The 19,770-nt window shown below is 39.6% G+C and overlaps 1 protein-coding gene across 1 annotated transcript in view; it reads left to right on the top strand.

Annotated features, from left to right (window-relative positions):
* The window catches only part of PKHD1 (PKHD1 ciliary IPT domain containing fibrocystin/polyductin), a 499,663-nt gene that overhangs the window by 234,738 nt on the left and 245,155 nt on the right, over window positions 1-19,770 (top strand). The window contains 3 exon segments of the mRNA XM_077162050.1: window positions 2,730-2,907; window positions 4,321-4,516; window positions 16,822-16,887. Of these exon segments, the coding sequence (XP_077018165.1) occupies window positions 2,730-2,907; window positions 4,321-4,516; window positions 16,822-16,887 (440 nt within the window).

Below are 19,770 nucleotides of genomic sequence, written 5' to 3'. Positions count from 1 at the left end.
TATTAGCATGAATTACTTGTCTGTAACCAGGAAAGATTTTCTGACCACTATGCCTGAGTATCTCAGTCTTCTTGCCAGATACACAACTAATATGGATTAACTGTATCGGGCTCTGATAACTTCATGGTTCTACTGTGATCAACTTATTTTTATTCTTTGATTAATAGTTTATAAGAAATCTCCTGACGGTCATGCATTTTTCTAGGTAGATTTCTCCATCAGGGGAAACATAACTAAGTAGCCAGTTGGAGGGTTCTGGTCCATTTAGCACTCATTTATTCATTTCACAAATATTTTATTGAGCGTCCACTATGTGAAAGGCAGTTTAGTTCTTACTGTAAATCATGAAACGGGAATTCTGATTTATCGATAAGTCTCTCCTGGATTTAGGTTGTATGCCTCATTTTCCAGAGCCCATATATTTCTGTAAAAACTAAAAGGATCAACTTTCAGAAACTGAAACACTTCAATCCCTCATTGAACTGTGGGGAATCTCATATGTGCTGACCCTGGCACCTGCTATAGCCGATTCATTTCTGTCTTTTGACATTTCTCAGCTCCAAGTTTTCTCCTCTTTTCAGATTTGTTTTATATTTATTTGCAGGCAGCTTATTTTTATTTTTTAAATAGATTAATTGGAACAAACTGTGTTGGACAATTTCCTGGGAGTCTGGGACTCATGCTTTCGGTCAGAGAGAGAGAGCTGAAAAATAGAGGGAAGAAAAATTTGTCTTTTTAAAGATTAAAATTTAAAAATAAATTCCAAAATAAAATGGTCTTCTATGTGAGGATCTGTATACCCCGTAACTGGAGGTAATTTAGAAGAACTAGATAAAATATAAGGAATTCCTGCAAGGGATGGGATGTGAGAGCAGATGACCTTCTTGTCCATTCTGATTCTAAGAATGTGAGTTAAATTAGTTCCCATTTAATTCCTGAAATTAATGTGAAAAAAAGTCAGTATCTCAAACTCCATGAACTAAAGTACTTTGTTTTTCAAGATTTATGCATGGGTAAGTCTGGGGAAAGAGTATTTTTTATTTCCCAGGGTCCTGAGCACTTTCATCCCTTTCCTTTCATTTATTAAGGGATGAAACAAATACTTACTCTTGCAAGAAATATATGTCGAATGCAACATTGCTAGGGTAAACACTCTGTGCCATGAAAGATTTTGGGTGTGTTTGTGAATGACCAAACATCTTGATAAATCTCTAGACATTTAAAAAAAAGTATTACTAGCTGGTCAATCTGGCACATATGAAGTCCTTAAATGAGCTCTAGGGAAAAGTTAAAGGTCTTGGTGATGATTACTGAGTACTTTATATAGATTATCTCTTAAAGTTTCACAGTTTAAATATTCTCTAAATTTCGCATGAGGCACACATAACTATCGCCTCCAATTTAAAAAGAAAGGAAACTGAGGCTTAAAGATTGTAGGTAATTTGCCCAGGTTTACACACCCTGTGATTCTAAATCTAGAAATAGATCTAGATTTCCAACCTATATCCAATTGGCTCCACAGTCCAAGGCTTATAACTCTAAAAAAAGTTTTCCTTTATATAATATGCCACTGGATTATAATTTAGCTTTGGATATGTTCATGCCATACCTCACTTTGAAAATCTAACATCCTTCTTCATCTCATTTCCCTCACTTTGAGAATTTAATTATCTGCCTGCAGCAAAATGCCACAGTTCAAGATTCTCATGAAACTTAAACCAGAGGAGGACAGTCATAAAGTGCATTGATTCTTTTTTTTCACCTTCACTTTATTTTTTTATGTCCATTTTGACTTTCTTTTAGGGTCTTAGCATGTGGCTATTTATGTTCTAGTGAACTCATAAAAACCACTTTTGGGGATGGGCTGTGTAGTTTAATATTGAGATTTTGGACTGCACATTTCTAGTTCTACCTTATAGCATTTTAAGTATTACTTTCTCTATCCTCTGCTTCATTTTCCTGATTTGGAAAAATGAATTTTTTTTCTAGAAACTTTATATAAATTAGGAAACTGATGCTGTTGCTTTTGGAAGATCTCATCCTTGCAGTCTTCATTCATTCAGTTAGGATGATTTGAGTACTGATTAAATATGCAGGGCCCTGCATAATGGTTGGCAATATCAAGAGGAAGGAGCAAATACCTTCAACTTAAGGATTTCAAAAGCTGTTTTTTTTAAATTTTTATTTTTACAGCAACAATGAAGTGCTCCAATAGGAGTGAGTGCTGGGTGTTGAGCAAGCCTGCAGAAGAGGGGGCAGATTACCTGTTCATTGTAGGGAGGACCATTCCTGCTGTGCAATCAAACTGGGCTTCTGAGAGCTTAGGCATGTCATGTAATGAGTCTCAGTCGTTGCTCCCCATAGGAAAACCTAATTACCAATAATAATGTGTTTTAAGCTCCTAATAAGTCTGCTCTATAGCAAAATTCTGGCTATGAATACTCCTTTGCTTATTTGATGGTAAATATTCCCAGTCCACATGACCTCATTAAGGTGACGATTTTATTGGTGGCCTAGGAACTGATTGTTACCACCTCTAGCCCACCAGGCCAGTATAATGCATTAATGATCTGATGGCAACTTCCTCCAGATCTGTTTTGACCCACAGAGTGACTGCTTAAACTTCCGTAGACACCTATAAAAAGACGCAATTGACGGAAGAGGAGTGTGCATTAGATTCAGAATTGATAAATAACATTGAAACCTTTTTTTTTTTTTAATCACCCTAGAGCTAACATTCCAGACGTTGCTTATGATTTAACCATGACTGATAGCAGGAATAAAACAACCACTGTCAATTATGTTGGTGACACATTGTCAAACGTCTATGGCTGGATGGCTCTGCTCTTGGATCAAGAGACCTACACGTTGCGATTTGAGACCTTACAGAGCAACAGATCTCTGCAGGTAACCCCAGACCTTCACTCATCAACAAGTCTGTCCCCCCAGGGGTTCTTCTCTTTCTTTCTGTGAAGTAATGGATTGCAGGTATTAGCATCTTCTGATGCTGAGAATGAAAACTGCAGTAGCATTTTGGACTGATGACTGTAACCTGAATGCTACATTTTTTTTTAACCTGAAAATTTTATAATTTGTTTAAATCCCAACTTGCAGATGAATAGTTCTTCCGGAAAATTTAATCTTATTAATACAACAACACAAAAATAACTTGTAAACATTTTATATAGTTGTATTCTTATCTTACAGTTTAAGAGCCAAATTTACCCTATAAAAAAGTGTTTTTAGCCAGAGAAAGTGTCTTAATAAGGCGTTAATACATTGCATACTGCCACCTTGTGGTCAAAGTTTAGTTTACAATGATGGTCTGTATACGGACTGGGTTAGGTTGGAGTCAGGTCTTCAGGGGAAGGGAAGACTTGATGAGCCAGCTGGAAAGAGGTTACATTTTCTTTTAAAAAAAAAAAAAGCAACCCAGTGGATTTCTTTAAGCTTCCTTTCTTCCTTTTAGCACATTTCTTCCTTCCCATCTCATCATTCACATTCCTCCTGAGTTGTGAGAGCAGGTTTTAGAGAGATAGAAGCTGCTTCAGATGTGCCATAGTTCCAAGGAATTCAAAGCAGAATCTCTTTTGATTTTCTGACCATGGCTTTCAGAAAGGATGTATGTCTTTCTGTCCTTTCTTCGAGATTCCTATGCGAGCATTCTGAGAAATTTCATAAACCGAAGGCAGAAGGATGGTAACTCTGGAGCTGGATGGCTTGGATTTATTTCCAGGTGTAGCATGCTCCAGCTTTGTGAGCCAGGGCAGGTTACTGAGGCACTTATGCCTCAGTAACTTATGCCTCAGTTTCCTCATCTGTGAAATGGGGTAATGAAAGTGACAGTCATAGGGGATCTTGTGAGGATTGAATGCCTTGATATGAATTGTGCCTGAGAATGAATAAATGCTCCAACAGTGTTAGCTATTAAGAGCTATAAATGATGGCATGGCTATCGTTGCTGGTCTCTTTATGTTGTAGGAAAAACTGGAAAGGAATTCTGGACCTAGCTCTGTTTCTTCAAGTTTGTGTGACCTGAGATGAGTCAGTTGATTTTTCTGGGACTTGGTTTTCTCATCTATCAACTGAAGTTATCAGTGAAAATTATCCTTGTGACATCTTTCAGTCCTCACATTCAATAACTTTTAAATTCCAGTCATGAATTTACTATGGAGTGGCTTTAAGTTGTTCCATTTTTCTACAAGAGAAGTACAGTCTGAGTTCGAACTGTCTGATTTCTAACCTGCTGTGTTCTCTGTAGCCTTTTCAGAAGGCCTTCCTCACTAAATGAGCACTACTGTACTTTTCTCTGTCTTCAAGTACTCAGCGACATTTGACAACTTTGTCCTTGGGAATCACCTCCTGCTGGTGCACTTAGACCTGCCACCTTACTCTCACATCCTCATACGGTGTGGACGTCAAGTGGGCCGGTCTCTGCCATCTCTTCCATCACCCGGCCAGGACCAAGGCTGCGACTGGTTCTTCAACAGCCAGTTGAGACAGCTCACCTACCTTGGTAAGTGTAACTGGGTGAGCATTTTGAGTGCTTGTATTCAGAAACTACCATTGATTTTGATTCCAGGCATTTGTGCTATGAAGCGATGAGGAACCGAAGGGTACAGCTTGGTGTTAAGGTTAAGGACATGGGCTCTGAAATCAGTCTGCCTGGGCTTAAGTCCCAGCTCCAACACTTGCTAGCTATGGGGCACAGACTAGGTATTCTTTCTCTCTTAGGCTCATCCTCCTCGTCTGAAAAGTGGGGTAACAATATGGCCTACCTTAAAGGAGAGAAAATTAAATGAAGGATAACATATGAAATTCTTTAGCAGAGTGCCGATCGCACAGTGCTTAAAAAATATTGGTTGCCATTAGCAATTTCAGTTTGCCTTAGGGAAGTGTTGTATTTGTGGAAAGGACAGCCGTACAGATAAAGATGGGATGCCTGGTTATGACCTTGGGTAAAGGGAACTGTAAAGTTTACAAGGTGATGGAGACAGAGAGCAGCTGGGTGAAGATTGAAGTTAATTAAAGAAGAGAAGGGAAGCTGTGGAAGGGAATCGGAAGTCTGGAAGTTGAGATGGCATAACTGGCTGTGACCTGAGGACCAGGCATCCATCTGAGGATGGGCTGTGTCTGTCTTGTGGCAGAAGGTCAGCATTAAGACAAAGGCTCTCATTTTATAGGATCAGAAACTCTGGATTTCCTTATTTTCTTTTTGTGCATGTTTGACAGGAGCCCAATGCGAGGGTCAGGAAACTTCACTTCTTTTGACTTCCTGCAGCTTGTCTTTTCCCATACCACTCCAGCATCTGTCCCTTTGAGCTCCACCATATACATTTGTAATATGGTAACCCAGCTCAATGAGGTCTCTGAGAAGGCGGATTGGGCAAAATGGATCTCTATAATGAAATTTTTGTTATAAATCAGTCTTAATGGTTCAGGGACAATTTAGGAGGCTTCTTGCATTCAGTGCCAGCTCCTGCCACAAGCCAGACTTGGCCCTAAGGGTTTAGAGGACTGAGAAATTGTCCTGAGTGAATCCCTTGTCCCTTTCACTTGTGCCTAGCCATGTTAACTGAATCTTATCTATAGATTAGCCCTGGGTCTATTAAATTTCAATAACACCAGAGAGAAGAGAACCTGGTACTTCCCTGGTATTTTTTAAGTCTTTGCTAAATGGATTGTTGTATTATCTGCACAGAATTAAATAGAACATCCAATTTTTTAACTTTTTTTTTATTGTGAGGTATAACCTATGTACAAAAAAATCAAATTTCCAAGTACATTTTAACAAGTAGTTATAGACCAGATTTTAGAGTTCGGTATGGGTTACACTTCTATGATTTTTCATTTTTTTCTTCTAGCTGCTCCAAGACAGTGGAGACCAACAGAAATATCAATATAATGATTCAGCAGTCGTAATCATTTGTTAAATCCTATCTTCTCTGTTATACTCCATCTCTTTAAATAGCATATATACATAAAAGCAGTAAATTTCAAAGTACATCACAACAGTTAGTTGTAGAACAGATTTCAGAGTTTGGTATAGGTTATGATTCCACACTTTTAGTTTATTATTTCTAGCTGCTCTAAGATATTGGAGGCTAAAAGAAATATCAGCATAATGATTCAACACTCATACTCATTTGTTAAAGCCAACCTTCTCTGTATAACTCCACCATCACCTTTGATCTTTCTCCCACTCATTAGGGGTATTTGGACTATGCTCAGTCTAACTTTTTCATGTTGGAAGGGGCTGTCAATAATATGGGATGGGGGGATGGAACAAGTTGATACTCTGGAGAGGCTAGCCGCTCTGCATTTCAGGATTTATCTGGTCCAGAGACCCATCTGGAGGCTGGAGGTTTGTGAAAGTTACCCTAGAGCGTGGAACCTTTGTAGGATCTTGTATAATGTCCTAGGTGGTCTTTAGGATTGACAGGAATGGTCTTGATTGGGGGTTAGCAAGTTATGATAAGTAGCAATGTCTAACTGAAGCTTGCATGAGAGTGACCTCCAGGGTAGCCTCTCCACTCTATCTGAACTCTCTCAGCCACTGATACCTTGTTTCTTACACTTCTTTTCCGCCTTTTGGTCAGGATGGCATTGTTGATCCCATGGTGCCAGGGCCAGGCTCATTCCTGGGAAGTCCTCTCCCACACCACCAGGGAGACTTTCATCCCTAGATGTCATGTCCCATGTAGCGGGGAAGGCAATGTAAATGTACCATTCACATTTTATTTTTGATTTGATCCATCCATGAAAGTAACCTAAAACTGGAAAATCTGGGGATGAACAGACATCCTGAAACTGTTTTAGTACTATAGCTTGCTATGGTCATTAAGTGAGTGCAAATAGTTGTCATTAACTTTACCATAACTATTCACTTAATCTATATTCTGGAACAAAATTTTAGTTTCAAATTTCTTTCTTCCTATTATTTAACATGGTTCTGAAGAACCTGTCTTGTCCATTGGTCAAATTTTGTTCACAAGCTGCAAACTAATTTGGATAGTTAATAAACCTTGCAAGGCACAGGAAAATTTATTAGCATATTTAATTGAGTTGATACCAAGAGTACTATTATACTGCATATATACATATATGATATAAATGCACATACATATGTACTTATGTATTCTTATATAGATGTACATCTTTATGTTATATGTGTATATAATGTAGATGAATATTTTAATATAGATAAATTAAAGACTGTTTACTATTAGATAGAGTCATTAATTTTTAAAAGTCTTTGTATCAGAATAGCCTAGCTTCTCTTCCTTGGAATAGGAATAGAGAAAAGATCAGGAAGTTGCAGAGGGTTGATTGAACGTTTAATAAACTTTGAGACTTTTGCTTCTTGAAGATGACTCCCAGAGGTTCGAGTAGCAGCTTTCATGGCCATGGGTGCTCCCTCTCTATTCTGAGTGTTGTGTGGGGGTGATAAGTGGCTGGAGCCACTTCTGTTCCTATTTGTGGGCTGGCATGTGAGGACATGAGGACTCAGGAAGGAACTGAGACAGGCTTCCAGTGCTCCTTGCTGGTGGTGCCCTGGATTTCATGGGTTGGGTTATGAGGTTGGATATCCTCTGGATAAAGTTTTTAATCTCCCTAGGAAATTGGTGATTAGGTATCTTGTTTTGCCTAGACCTGCCTACACTCCCCAGCGCCATAAAAGCAGTGAGATAGTCATCATAGCTGCTGCCCTCACAAGGCCCCAAGAAGTATACTTTCTGTAATACGTGGTGCATTTCATATATAGATCAGATTGTCATCTTAACTCAACTGTGTTTTCAGACTATGTGACTTTTTAGGTCTGTGACTGGGATAACTTACGTAAAATACATTTAATCCAAGAACAGCGCATAAATCAAGACTCCACAGTCTGTGCATATCCCTTGGATGCAAGCATGGGACAGCTATGTATTCATGAGTTTTGTTTCATTTTAAGGAAACAGCTTGATCTCCTCTAGGTCTGCCAAGTTTCCTTTCAGACTCACGGCAGAGCTGCTCATTTTCCTGGCTGGTGTTGTGTTCACAGAGTGCTGCTTCACCGACAGTTGGCTGGGTTGTATTTGTTTGTTGAACGCTTCTAAGTGTTTCATCTTTTGTTTTGTTTGTTTGCAACCCCACCACATTCCACAGGATAGGAAGTTTGTTTTTTTTTAAATCACAGTTAGCTTCATTTCCTCTATCTAGCTGCTTCATGTGTGATTAAAGATACCTGACTGATCTCAGACCAAGCTGAGAATGGAAGAAAAGATCAGAACCCAGGCATTCTAGCTCCTGGCTATGGATCTCTCCACTAGAGTGTGCTGCCCACTAAGTAATCATTGAAGGTTGTTTTTTGTTTGTTTGTTTGTTTGTTTTCTAAGGGGAGGGATGCTAGGCAGGGTTATAAGGGGAAACCTCTCACTGACCCTCATGATGAAAAAATTCTGCATATATAATATGTTTGGCCTTTGCATTTCTTTCTCCACCAAGGCAAGTGTTTTTTCTTCATTCAGCAAATGTCTTTATGGAAGGCAGGTTCTTTGGAAAGCTCATGGCTAGAGTTTAGGGCTTAGGGTTTTAAGTCAGCGCTGGCAATTTTACCTGGGGGACGGTGTTATAATTGCTCCATGCTTCTATGGTTTTGTCTATAGAACTAGAGTTAAGAATATTTACTTGACTCTTGGAATTGTGGTACGAAACACCCAAACATTTTCAAGTGTAACAAGCTTGCTAGGTTACTTTTACTAAACATTTTCTCAATAGCCTGTTTTTCTGGAATTTTCTTTTTACCCAGAAGGTCGACAGTATCGCATGACTTGAACTAAAAATACACATTATGACCTTTCTGAAAAGGTCTTGTTCTATTTTCTCACACTAGATTCTGTAAGATAACTGAGAACCATGGTGAGATAAATATGTTGTTCCCATGATTGATATTTAATACCACTTCTGCAGTTGTTATCCACAGAATGATACACCTTTGCTCATTTGAAAATACCCTTTAAAGAGATTAGTTCAGGTTGCCTTCCTAAAGCCACTGAGAATTCTGCCCAAGGAGCTACTTATAAAACAGACCACAAATAACGTCCTTGCGTGCTGTCGTTCGCCTTAGGACCCAGCAGTCGTAATGTGTGATCTGATGAACTATTACGAATGGCATTTCCAAATTGTGACTCCTGTGCCATGCGTGGGACTGACTATGACCATGGAATAAGAATTCTTTTATGTTTTTAAAGTCAGGATTAAAATCAAGCAAGCCCATTTTTCCGTTTTCACGATTTGACTCACTGGCATCTCATGTTTCTTCCATACAGAGCTGGTTTCCCCTGTTTCTTGCCCTGCTTATTTTCCAGGGATGTTTCAGTTCATGGTGAACTATTTTTATTTTTTAGTTACATTAACGCTATGAAATAATTAGTCAGCTAATTAATCTGGTTTACAAGCTTTGTAGGATTCTTCAGCTGTCAGTCAGGCCCAGGCCCGAGGCCCACATTTAGTCTCAGTTCTCTTGCCCATGTGATTCCTGTTGCCATGGCTACTGGCTACATCTGCTGACACCCCACTCTCTATTTATTGCTTAATTAAGAATTTCACGCTCAGCCCTTATCTGCCTCTAAGAACAAGCGCACACTGTTAAGAAATTCCAAATTTAGGCGCAGGCACAAGGAAAGCCTTTCTTCCGGGCTTGGCTGCATGGAGCCTCTCTAACGATCCTCTAGGCATCCCAGCCGTCACCCTTCAATCAAAAATCATTAAATGGGGCAGAGATAATGAGCATGTAGCATATCAAAAGAAGGATGTTTGCTTGGTCCAAAGGAGGAAAAGCTGCTAGGCCCCATGCTCAGCTCTACTTCAAAGGGAGATGAGACCCATCAGCACTGGGGCCCCATAAAGCCTCATTTGTTCTGGGCTTGACTTATGCAAAAGGTCTGGTATGTCTGAGTCCCATCTCACAGACGTGGTCCCTCCCGCCCCCGCCCTCCGCCCCTCACCTCTTGCCTCCACCTCCACCAGCCCCCTCTCTGGCCTTCCGCACGCTCGTGTGTCAGCACTTATGCAGCTGGGTCCCCCAAAGCCTGAGGCGGAGCGTGTAATCACTGACTCTCCATTCACAATGGCCACTTGTAGGGGGGTGGCCAGGAGGAGGTCCTCAACACAATAGGAACACAATTATTGCAGCTGCTAGGGAGGGGTGTGCTTCTTCCTGTAGATCTATAACAGGACTTGTTCAAAACAGGAGGAGAAGGCTGTGGGGAGATGGTGTGGATTGAGAGGGGTGGAGAAAACAATCTTGAGTTGATTATTCATATTCTGACTCTTGGAAGCCCAATGCGGAGCCAGTGGGGTTCCAGCAGCTGCTCGTACACAGCCCTCTTCTAATAATTGTACATTCTGTCAGGGGTCAACTTACTTTTGACCCTGTCTTTTTATATTGGTAAAAGGCTCTTTAGGGCAAACTGTTGGGTTATGGCAGCGTGCATTAAACACTCACAGCCCCTTCTCCTTGCTTTACCCCCCACCCAACCAGCAGCCGGTGATAAATTCATATCAGATGCTGGGCCATTCACAGTTGCCCTCCAGAGTTCACACAGCCCCCACTCATGCAGCAGAGATGCAGCCGAGCTGGGACATTGTGTGAGGCGGCAGCTGAGAAGGTCCGTCTGGAAGGCTCAGAGAGCTCCTGCTGCACCACCTTCTTCTGATCTGACTGAAGAAAAGCCATGTCTAGCCTGCCTGGCCAATGCTTATCTCTGAATGTCCCCATCTCATAGATAAAGGCAGCCTGTTTGGCGAAAAACCTGGGATGTGGCCTCTCTGTGAGGCTAGAAAGACAGATGGACTTTATTTTCCGTTGGTTGCCCTGCAGAACCCAAGTCATCACACAGACAGATCAAAACTGAAGCTGCTAACTTGGGAGACCCTGAAAATAAAACTTTTTTCCTGAGTTTGGGACTCAGAGATTATGGCTACTCTCCCTAGGGTTCCCTTTTCTCAAAGGGGTGAGGGCCCTGGGATGGAGCAGACTGCCGAGTCTCTTCTGTTCTTCAGTTGGTCCACCAGACACCATGCATTGCCTTGAGAAGAAATCCTGTTAGGATCTGAGTAGGAGAGAGAACTCAGCTGGCTCCCCAAAGCTCTTAGGGAGGATTTTGTAGGCAGAGCAGAATCATAATCTTTTGAAACTCTGCTGCCATTCCCATGCTAAGGGCCTTGAAGGCAATCTATAGCATTCTAGTTAATAAATTAATTTACATTCTTATAGAACGCTCATTCTGCAGAGATCCCCAAGGATTTTTACTAGTGATGTAGAGGATTGACTTCAGGGAAATGTACTACCCTTTATGGTAAAAATATAGATAATGTGAACAGGACTTGGGGGTGTGAAAAGGGCTTTTGCTTCTTGGTTAGAAGCAACTTCTTTAAAAGAAAAAGGAAGGAATGAGCTAATGAAGGAAGGAAGGAAGGGGGAAGGAAGGAAGGAGAGAGGAAGGGATGGAGGGACAAAGGAAAGAAGGGAAGAAAATTTGGAAGTCAGAAAATTTTTTTTTTTAATTTTTAGTTTTTAGGAATCACTCAGATTAAGAAGCTGAGTTTTAATGATGCTACATGGTTAGTCTCAATTCACACAGATTGTAGGTAGTTCAACCAGTATTCAAACTCAACTTTTTTGACTTTTAAGTTCAGTGCTCTTTTTTATATACTAGTGTTATTGTTTTTTTTAAAAATCCAAGCTTACATTCCTACACTTGTAAACCAATTTGTATTCTTTCTATTTATACAAAAATCATGTACTTATTGGTTAATACTGTGCTTCTTAAACTTTAAATATTTGAATAACACCTTCATGATTTGGTCACATCCTCTTGCCTCCTGTACATGAGGCATAAATTTAAAATGTATTTAATATTTTTCTCAAGTCAACAGTTTTAGTTTTAGAACCTAATCTATTCTTGAGGAATAATAGTCATAAAATATCATGGACTTGATGAACTATTTTTTTCTAATACATATTAAAATTCATAGTGTTAAAATAAACTTTTTTTTCCACCTTAAGTCATCACCTCACAGTTTATATTTTGGAAATAAAATGTCATCTGCAAAATTTTGGTATAATTGATGAAAAGTAAGAATTGTGAGGACACATCTCTTTTTCATCTGTATCTCTGTTTGCACTTACTAAGAACATCTGCTCCTGAGAACAAGCACATTTTCAAGTGTGTAGTTTGAGAGAAGTTGTCTAATTCCTTAAATCAGTGTTTTCTAAATTTATCTCATGGGCAAAAAGCTGGAATGCTTGCTCCTGGGTTCTTCCCTGGAGATTCTGGTTCTTAAGTCTGGGGCAGGGCCCAGGAAATCACCAATGCCCCTCACAAGTGTGGCAAACACTGCTTTGGGACAAGATAAGCATTACCATTGTTCCCTTCATTAATTAAAAGTGCTTAATGGAGCTAACTCTCAGGACTGTGCATATGTATTTTTGGTGTCTTGATCATTTTTCTTTTTTTACTCTCACCCTTAGAAGAGTACACCCTTCCATGAATGAATGTCACTGGGAAGTATAGAAGACTCAAAAGTGATCATGGGATTTTAATGCACTATTTCTGTGAAGGTCTTTTGAAGATCATGTGTTACAAGGGCTATAGTGACATCTGTGGCTGTCACTGTCTGTTGCCCACCTCTGTGGGACTGAAATCAAACAGGAATGTGGTCCTGGGAATCAAACTCCAGCTGCCCAGGAACCAGGTCACAAGGAAGCCTGCTATGTCAGCTTTGGGGAGGTGAGGCCATGTTTGCTGAAAAGAAAGGGAGACTCGAAGCAGGAGCATGCAGGTGTGTGAGGCGGGTAGAGGATAGAGGCAAGAAGAGGCGAAGGTAGAGGATAGGGCAAGCCAGAGGAAACATATACAGAGAGGACCAAATCCAACAACTAGTTCATGAGAACAAAGCTAGAGTCTGGACCCAGGGCAGACAGAGTCAAAGAGAAGCCATGGATCAAGGGGGGACTGGATGAAATGTGCAGGCATGGATTACATTGCTGTTTCATGTCCCCTCCATGTGCAGTCAGTGGTTGATGCACACTAGACATGGAGGGACTGAAGGAGAGGCCCTGGCATGTGCATGTATCAAAATGGCAAAGTGAGAATGGAATATGAGTAGAAGAGGAAAATAGGGAAAGAGTCTGTGGTCTGTTAAGACACCACATTTTTTTTTCCTTTATAATAGATATGTACTTATTTCTCCCTCCAAAATACCAAGAGAGAATGGGACCTGCTTAGGGAAATAATGAATTTTTTCTCTTTCCTAGTGTCCTAATGAGGATAAAATTTTCCAGACACAATGAATAACCCTGGCAGGCAGAAGTGTTATATTGACTAGGAAATTCTACCTCTTTCCACTTACCAGGAACCATTTTCTTGGCATGTTTCTCCCTTCCTTCTAGATGTCTGTGCTTTTAGTAAGTTTAGATCATATAGCACTCTTCAGGATAATTAGGCAATAATGACCCAAATACTTCCTTTTCTTTTCAAGGACCAGATCTCATGATCTGGGAAGAATCAACCACAATGGGGTTCCATTTATAAACAAGGCAGATTAACCATTCTCATATTACACATGCAAAGTCAGAAATCGTAAGTACCAAGGAAACATATGCACAATATCACAGCTTGTTTATGGCTTTTAACTCTTACCACGTCATTACCTTTATTCTCAAATGATTTTCATCCCTCTTTGTATTTTTCCAAATTGGAAATGACACTTTATATTTACACTGTCGTTTATAGAATCAAAGCACTTAGCAAATTGTAGCAGATCTGGTTAAGTTGCTTACAACGCTGTAATACCATGGCTCATCATGATTAGGTGCAGTAGAAAAAAATGTAACAGTAAAAACATGTTTCTTGGGTCTTGTTAACTGGATCCTAGAATAATGAACATGGCATAATTACAGTATGAATAATAGCTAATATTTATTGTTTGCTACATGCCAGATACTATGCTAAGCATTAGCTTTGGATTACCCCATCTTTTCTTCCAAATAACCCTATGAGGTGAGTAGTATGGTTAATCCCATTTTAAGATTAAATAAATGAGGTTCAGAAATGGTGAGTAATTTATCTGTTGCCTTACAGCTTGGAACTGGGAAAGCTGGGGTTCTGATCCAGGCTGTTGGAGTCCAGCACGTGCATTCTTTTTCACCATTCTTTATCATCTCACATGACCTAAAAATGGTGTTTGGGAAGAAATGGGCTTCTGACTCAGGACCAGATGCTCAGAACCAGCCTGCAGAGGGCAAAGTGGTGGTGTAGGTAGTGGGATGGGAAACAGGATCTTCCAGCTTCTCTGTTTTGGGGAACTTTTCTCCATCTTCTATGATAATGAAATTGCTTCCTTTCTCCAGATGGGATGGTTCTTGCTCACTGACTTTAATAAAGTGAGCAATGACTTTGCAATGTACTTTTTAGCTTTCCAATGTCTGTTTTGGGAGGGGGTTCCTCTGGAGGTGGGACCATTTGTGTGTGGGTAGAGGCTGAAGAAAATCAGCGGCCCTCAGTCCAGAAGCGCCAGTGCAATGTTAAGAGTTGCAAGCAGGATGGAACATTGGCCCAGTGGGTTTTGGTTTACCAAGGACAATGTGATATCTAGGACCTGCCTCCCATGCCTGGGTAGGTGATTAAGGAAATTAGAGAACAAGAGAGATAGCCTACAATGGAGCCAGCTGTGTTGAGGGTTTGTCTCTTCCATCTAAGTGTTCGTCATTGTGATAATAACCGCCACATGCAGATACTTACATCTACCTCTTTTAACTTAAGGGATTTGGGACACATTGACTGTTTTCCTTCTACTTCAAATTTCCTCATCTACTAGTGGGAACAAAATAATGTTTCTATCCTTTTCAACCCTGAACATTCCTCTCTTGTAAGCATGACTCATACCTATTTTAGGTTGAATTAATCACTATAAAATGAATGGAGCATCTTTGAAGAAGATTTTTATATGAGTCTATTTTGCTTTCCTTACCTCAGTGGCTCTGCCTGAAGACAGAGGGCACAGATAGACTCAAATGTACAATAGCTTGGAAACCAGTAACAAGATTGATTTTTATGATACCTTTAAATGATCTGATACTCCTTTCAAAAAGTAACCTGGATTTTTTCCTAGTATACCTTGTTTAGAGTGTTATACTATTTCAATATTTAGTTTCTTACTCTTGTAGAAGTGTTTTATATCTTTATAATCTTTTGCATAGTTTGAGATGTCATCTTTTCCATTTTCTCTCTCCTTTTTTCTTTCTGATTAAATCTAACTTTTTTTCGGTCTTGCTTTTTGACTCCTCTATGGGGGTTATTTCATGCCTCTAGGAGAGTGGTCAGAAAGTGTTTAAATTGTCATTTAAGCTAACTATTGATGCAATCCTAAATTCACAGTTGATGTTCATTTAATATTAACTAAATTAAAAACCACTTTGGAATAATTATCACAGTGTGGATTTAGAACTGCTCTTCAACCTTAAAAAATATAGAGATTGGTATAAGCAGAAGTGGATATGTTAGACAGTTAGAAAAAATGAGATGCTTGACTGGTGGTTGCATTTTTTTTAAGGTCAAAAGTGGGCGAAATACCTAAGAGGATAAAAGGACATCATAAGTGAAATCTTGGAATTGGAGATAAAAATAGAATATGTAAATGGTATAGTGGTCATTGTATGTGGTCCACATACAATGTATAAGGAGAAAACCATTTTATAATATGAAAAATTGAAAATGATAGTGAAACCAATAGAAGAATAAGAGATGCCTGCATAAAAAGAACCTCAAGAAGTTTCATCGTAGATCCCTTTAGTGATTATTTTCTTGGTAGTGTTCTGAAGCTTATGCTTTGTAATCAGAAAGAATGATCCTCAGTCTACTTTATCCAGTGATGGAGGAAAGTGTTTGGCGTCCCAGGGAAAGGCAAATGGAGAGTGTGGGCAAGGCCCTGAGTCCCCGAGCCCTGGCAGCACCGGGCCTTCCAGAGCTGGGTGGTACTGGCCCACAGGATTTCTGACAAGGCAGAAAGGGTAATTATCCAATAAGAGACAAGGTGTTACTGAAAGGTGGAGTTTGTGTACCTGATTACTAATTAATCAGGCGTGAGAGCACCTTGTAGATACATTCTCTATTTAATTATAGCAGCCTCTCTTGGCAAAGGAGCATATGTTCCCAGCTTAATCTACTGGTTTATACTGACATCAAATTGTCATTATCAGAAAGAATCAGGCCTTTTGATTATTTCCACTAATTTATTGAACACTTAAAATTAATGAACCCCAGGCCTTTTAAATGTGCTCAGTTGGTTTGGGAGATAGGAGGAGAAAGGGGGGTGGGGGTGGAGAAATGCCTTCATTAAAAGGACAATTTGTTTGGATAAAGGTAAAGCAAATACATTTCATGGGCAATCTGAACTCTATTGGTGAAAAACACATGAATTCTAAAAGCTGAGCCTGTGAAATGATGGAGAGGAAATAGGATATGAGTTGTGCCCTGCTGGCCATGACTGTCATCCAAAGAACATATGGCTAAAGGTTTTTTTTTTTTCTAATTATATATGTGCCAATTCTCTAGGAGACCTCATTGCAATTAAGTTTAATCAAATAAAAGCAATCAAACTAAAAACGGTTGAAAATCAATTGTTAAATTGTTAGATTAACTAATAAGGACTTCACTTTTTAGTTTGAAACTTAAGAAGGAGGGATATAGCATGAAGTCAACTTTCTCACACATGAATATCTTTTATCTTAAGGTGTTCTTTGCCTCAAATTCAATTACGGCTGTTTGTACTCAGTTTCAGGTGAAGGTCAAGTTCAAGTGACTCTCCAGGTACAGGAAGGTGTTCCCCCAACTATTTCAGGTAAGTGTTAACCCACCAATTAGAAATCCCCAGGACAGCAGTGCTGTTCAATAGTTCTCCAGATTTCTTCTTCAATTCTTGTTTACAAACCAATAAGTATCATACCTACTGATTTTATGCCTGACAATAGTTTCTATTCTGTCACCCCTATAGCTAAAATACATGTCTGCATGTCAAAGGAATGTATAAGAAGGACACACTTATTCTTTAAAACAATGGAGAGTAAGAATTGAAATATGTAAGGATGCACAGCCTATAGATTATGGTCCATATGTGCATAAAGGAGAGTCCAGATCTACAGCTATACCATAGGTCCCCCCCAAATGGAAAGAAAACTCAGGCTATCTCAAAACTTTCATTATTCCTGGTAATTCCAGAAAGTCAGGGTAAACAACACCCCCCCCCCCAAAAAAGTTAGATGGTTCTGTGAAGTCTTTCTAACTAATAAAAGCCTGATTCTCAAAGATGAGATTTCTCATAAGCACCCTCTAATGTAATTCATTGTTTGTTTTTGTTTATTCTAAGTCAGTTCAACATTTGTAGCAAGGATAAAGCCTTTTCAAAGGCTCACTTTTCCTTTCATTTTCTTGCATTCTGGGGTAGATGGGTGAAGGGGGAGAGGAAAATATTTGGCTCAGATCTCAAGCTGGAGGTCACTTCACATTTTGGCTGCTGTGAATGATGAGTTTATACAGGGAAGCAAGTATCATCACAAATACTGGTTCTGACTGAATTTCATGGACCCTGGTTTCAAGATATGTCTAATTTGTATAAAGGTTGGGAAAGGAGATAAAAAACTGAGGACCTCAAATCTTAAAGCTGTCCATTCATCAGTGAGCTTTTTGGAGAATCTGACTTGATGTCTTCTCTTCCTTACCTCCTATCATTCCTCAATGATAGGGGAAACTGTAATATGGTTTTCCCTAAGACCAGGATTGCTTTCACTGGGGTCACCAGTGCCCTGATTGCCCAATTCAATAGCCATTTCTTATTCCCACTCTTATTGGAACTCTGCTATTTAACAAGATCACCCTTTGGACATGCTCCGTTTCTTAGTTCCTAACATTCCTCTATCCTGATTCTCCCTCTCTATCTCTGATTGTTTCTTCTTATCTCTTGTGAACTTCTTTTCCTCTACCATGCTTTTATATTTATAATAAGTTATATAGAAGCATAAAATTAACTGTATAAAAATCTAATAACTCTGACAGGAGTTGAAATGTGTTTCCTCTCCCATTAGGTATTGTTATCTCAAGGCAGGATGGTGGAGAATTATCAAATTTGTGTATGACAACATTCCTTGTTATCTTTCACTCCCAAGTAATGGAGTTAGAATAGCTATCTTAAGGTCTAATTGGTCCAATTAAAGATGGTTGCCCTGTCTATAAATAAAAGTGAAGGTGAGAAAAATGAAGAATTAAAGTAATTGAGGATTTTTGAAGTTTGGCATGGAGTTTTAAAGAGCTGATATTGCTCATTTGAAATATCACTGGAAATAAAGCATCAGAAAACATCTCTTTCTGGCCTTTGTGATATTAGTCAGAGGCCACCAAGAACAAATTCCCTGGACCCTGTCCCCACCTGGATATTTAGGGCATAATATTGTGGAGGGGAAAAATTGGGTGGAAACTTAGGAAGATATTATAGTTTTAGAATTTTCAAAATGTAAGTAAAGCCTTTTTCTGAAGCAAAGTTTGTTCCAAGACATTGCCTGATTCTTGTGGTGTAGGGTATATTTTGTGCTAATTAAATGATTCTGTTTGATGTCAACATATAGACTTTTATCTGGGGGCCTAAATAGGCCATTATGACTGGGGAGTGTGGTTCTGGTAAATAAAACAACTGTGTGTTTCCTAGGGTTCTGACTTGAGGTATTTACTCTTTTCACTTTGTGATTCTTTGGAGCTGTCACAAACGTCCTTTTAGTGTCAAATACAACTTCTGTGCTGATTGTTCCAAAATCCATCTCTCCAGCTAGGAGCTCTCTTCCATCTTTCAAACTCATAATCAATCACTGCTTCCTACATTTCTCCATGGAGGCCTCAAAGATACCCCAAACTCAGTATGGCCCAAACTGGATCCATCAACCCATACTGGAAACCCAGGGGTCATGCTCTGGACCCTGATTTCTAATTGTTTCTCCAGCCTTATCTCTTGCCTACTTCCAGTTCTAAGACAAAACAACTCCAAAGCGCTCTAGTTTCCCCACTTAATCTTTCATTTCATGCCTTCCCTCATGTTCCTCTGGAGTGCAAACCCCCTGTCATGCCCTCATCACAACCTCACCTTTACCTGTTTAACTCCTAAGCTTTTAAAATGCAGCTCAGATGCTACCTCCTCCAGGAATCCCCCTTGGCAAAATCTCACTGCCTCCCCTTCTCAAGTGCCGTTAAAGAGAACCCTCTAAAAGCCTGTACAGGTCTCTGTACTTCAGTATTTACTTATACAACACTACTAGTACTTGGGGCAAGGGTGTTATCTTATTTCTTTTTGTGTCCCTACACTATTTAAGAAAGTTCTGATAGTGAAGGTACTCATTATCTATGCTTGTGAAGTCAGAAAGTAATGGATGAGATTCTCCATCTCCTAGGCGTATCAGTCCCCTCTTCTGAGACAATCTCTCTGCCTTTCTGACTCTGTAGTAGCAATTTCATCCCAGAAAAGAACATATGGTTACAGCTTGGCATGCTGTTGTGCACGATGTGATGCTGGGCAGGCCACGTTAGATTTAGGCCGCATTTTCTGAAGGAGGGCAGTGGAATGATTGAAAAGAAAACACCACTTGATCATCAGAGGCAGAATTCATAAAAACTAGCTGGGATATATATGAACTGTACAGAAGTTACTACAATGAGAGGTGTTGCAACTTTTACCCTGCTTTTA

Source organism: Tamandua tetradactyla, chromosome 5 (assembly GCF_023851605.1).
Source record: "Tamandua tetradactyla isolate mTamTet1 chromosome 5, mTamTet1.pri, whole genome shotgun sequence".
Taxonomy (NCBI): domain Eukaryota; kingdom Metazoa; phylum Chordata; class Mammalia; order Pilosa; family Myrmecophagidae; genus Tamandua; species Tamandua tetradactyla.
Note: the sequence above shows the minus strand (reverse complement) of the source record. Positions and strands in the feature narration are given on the sequence as shown.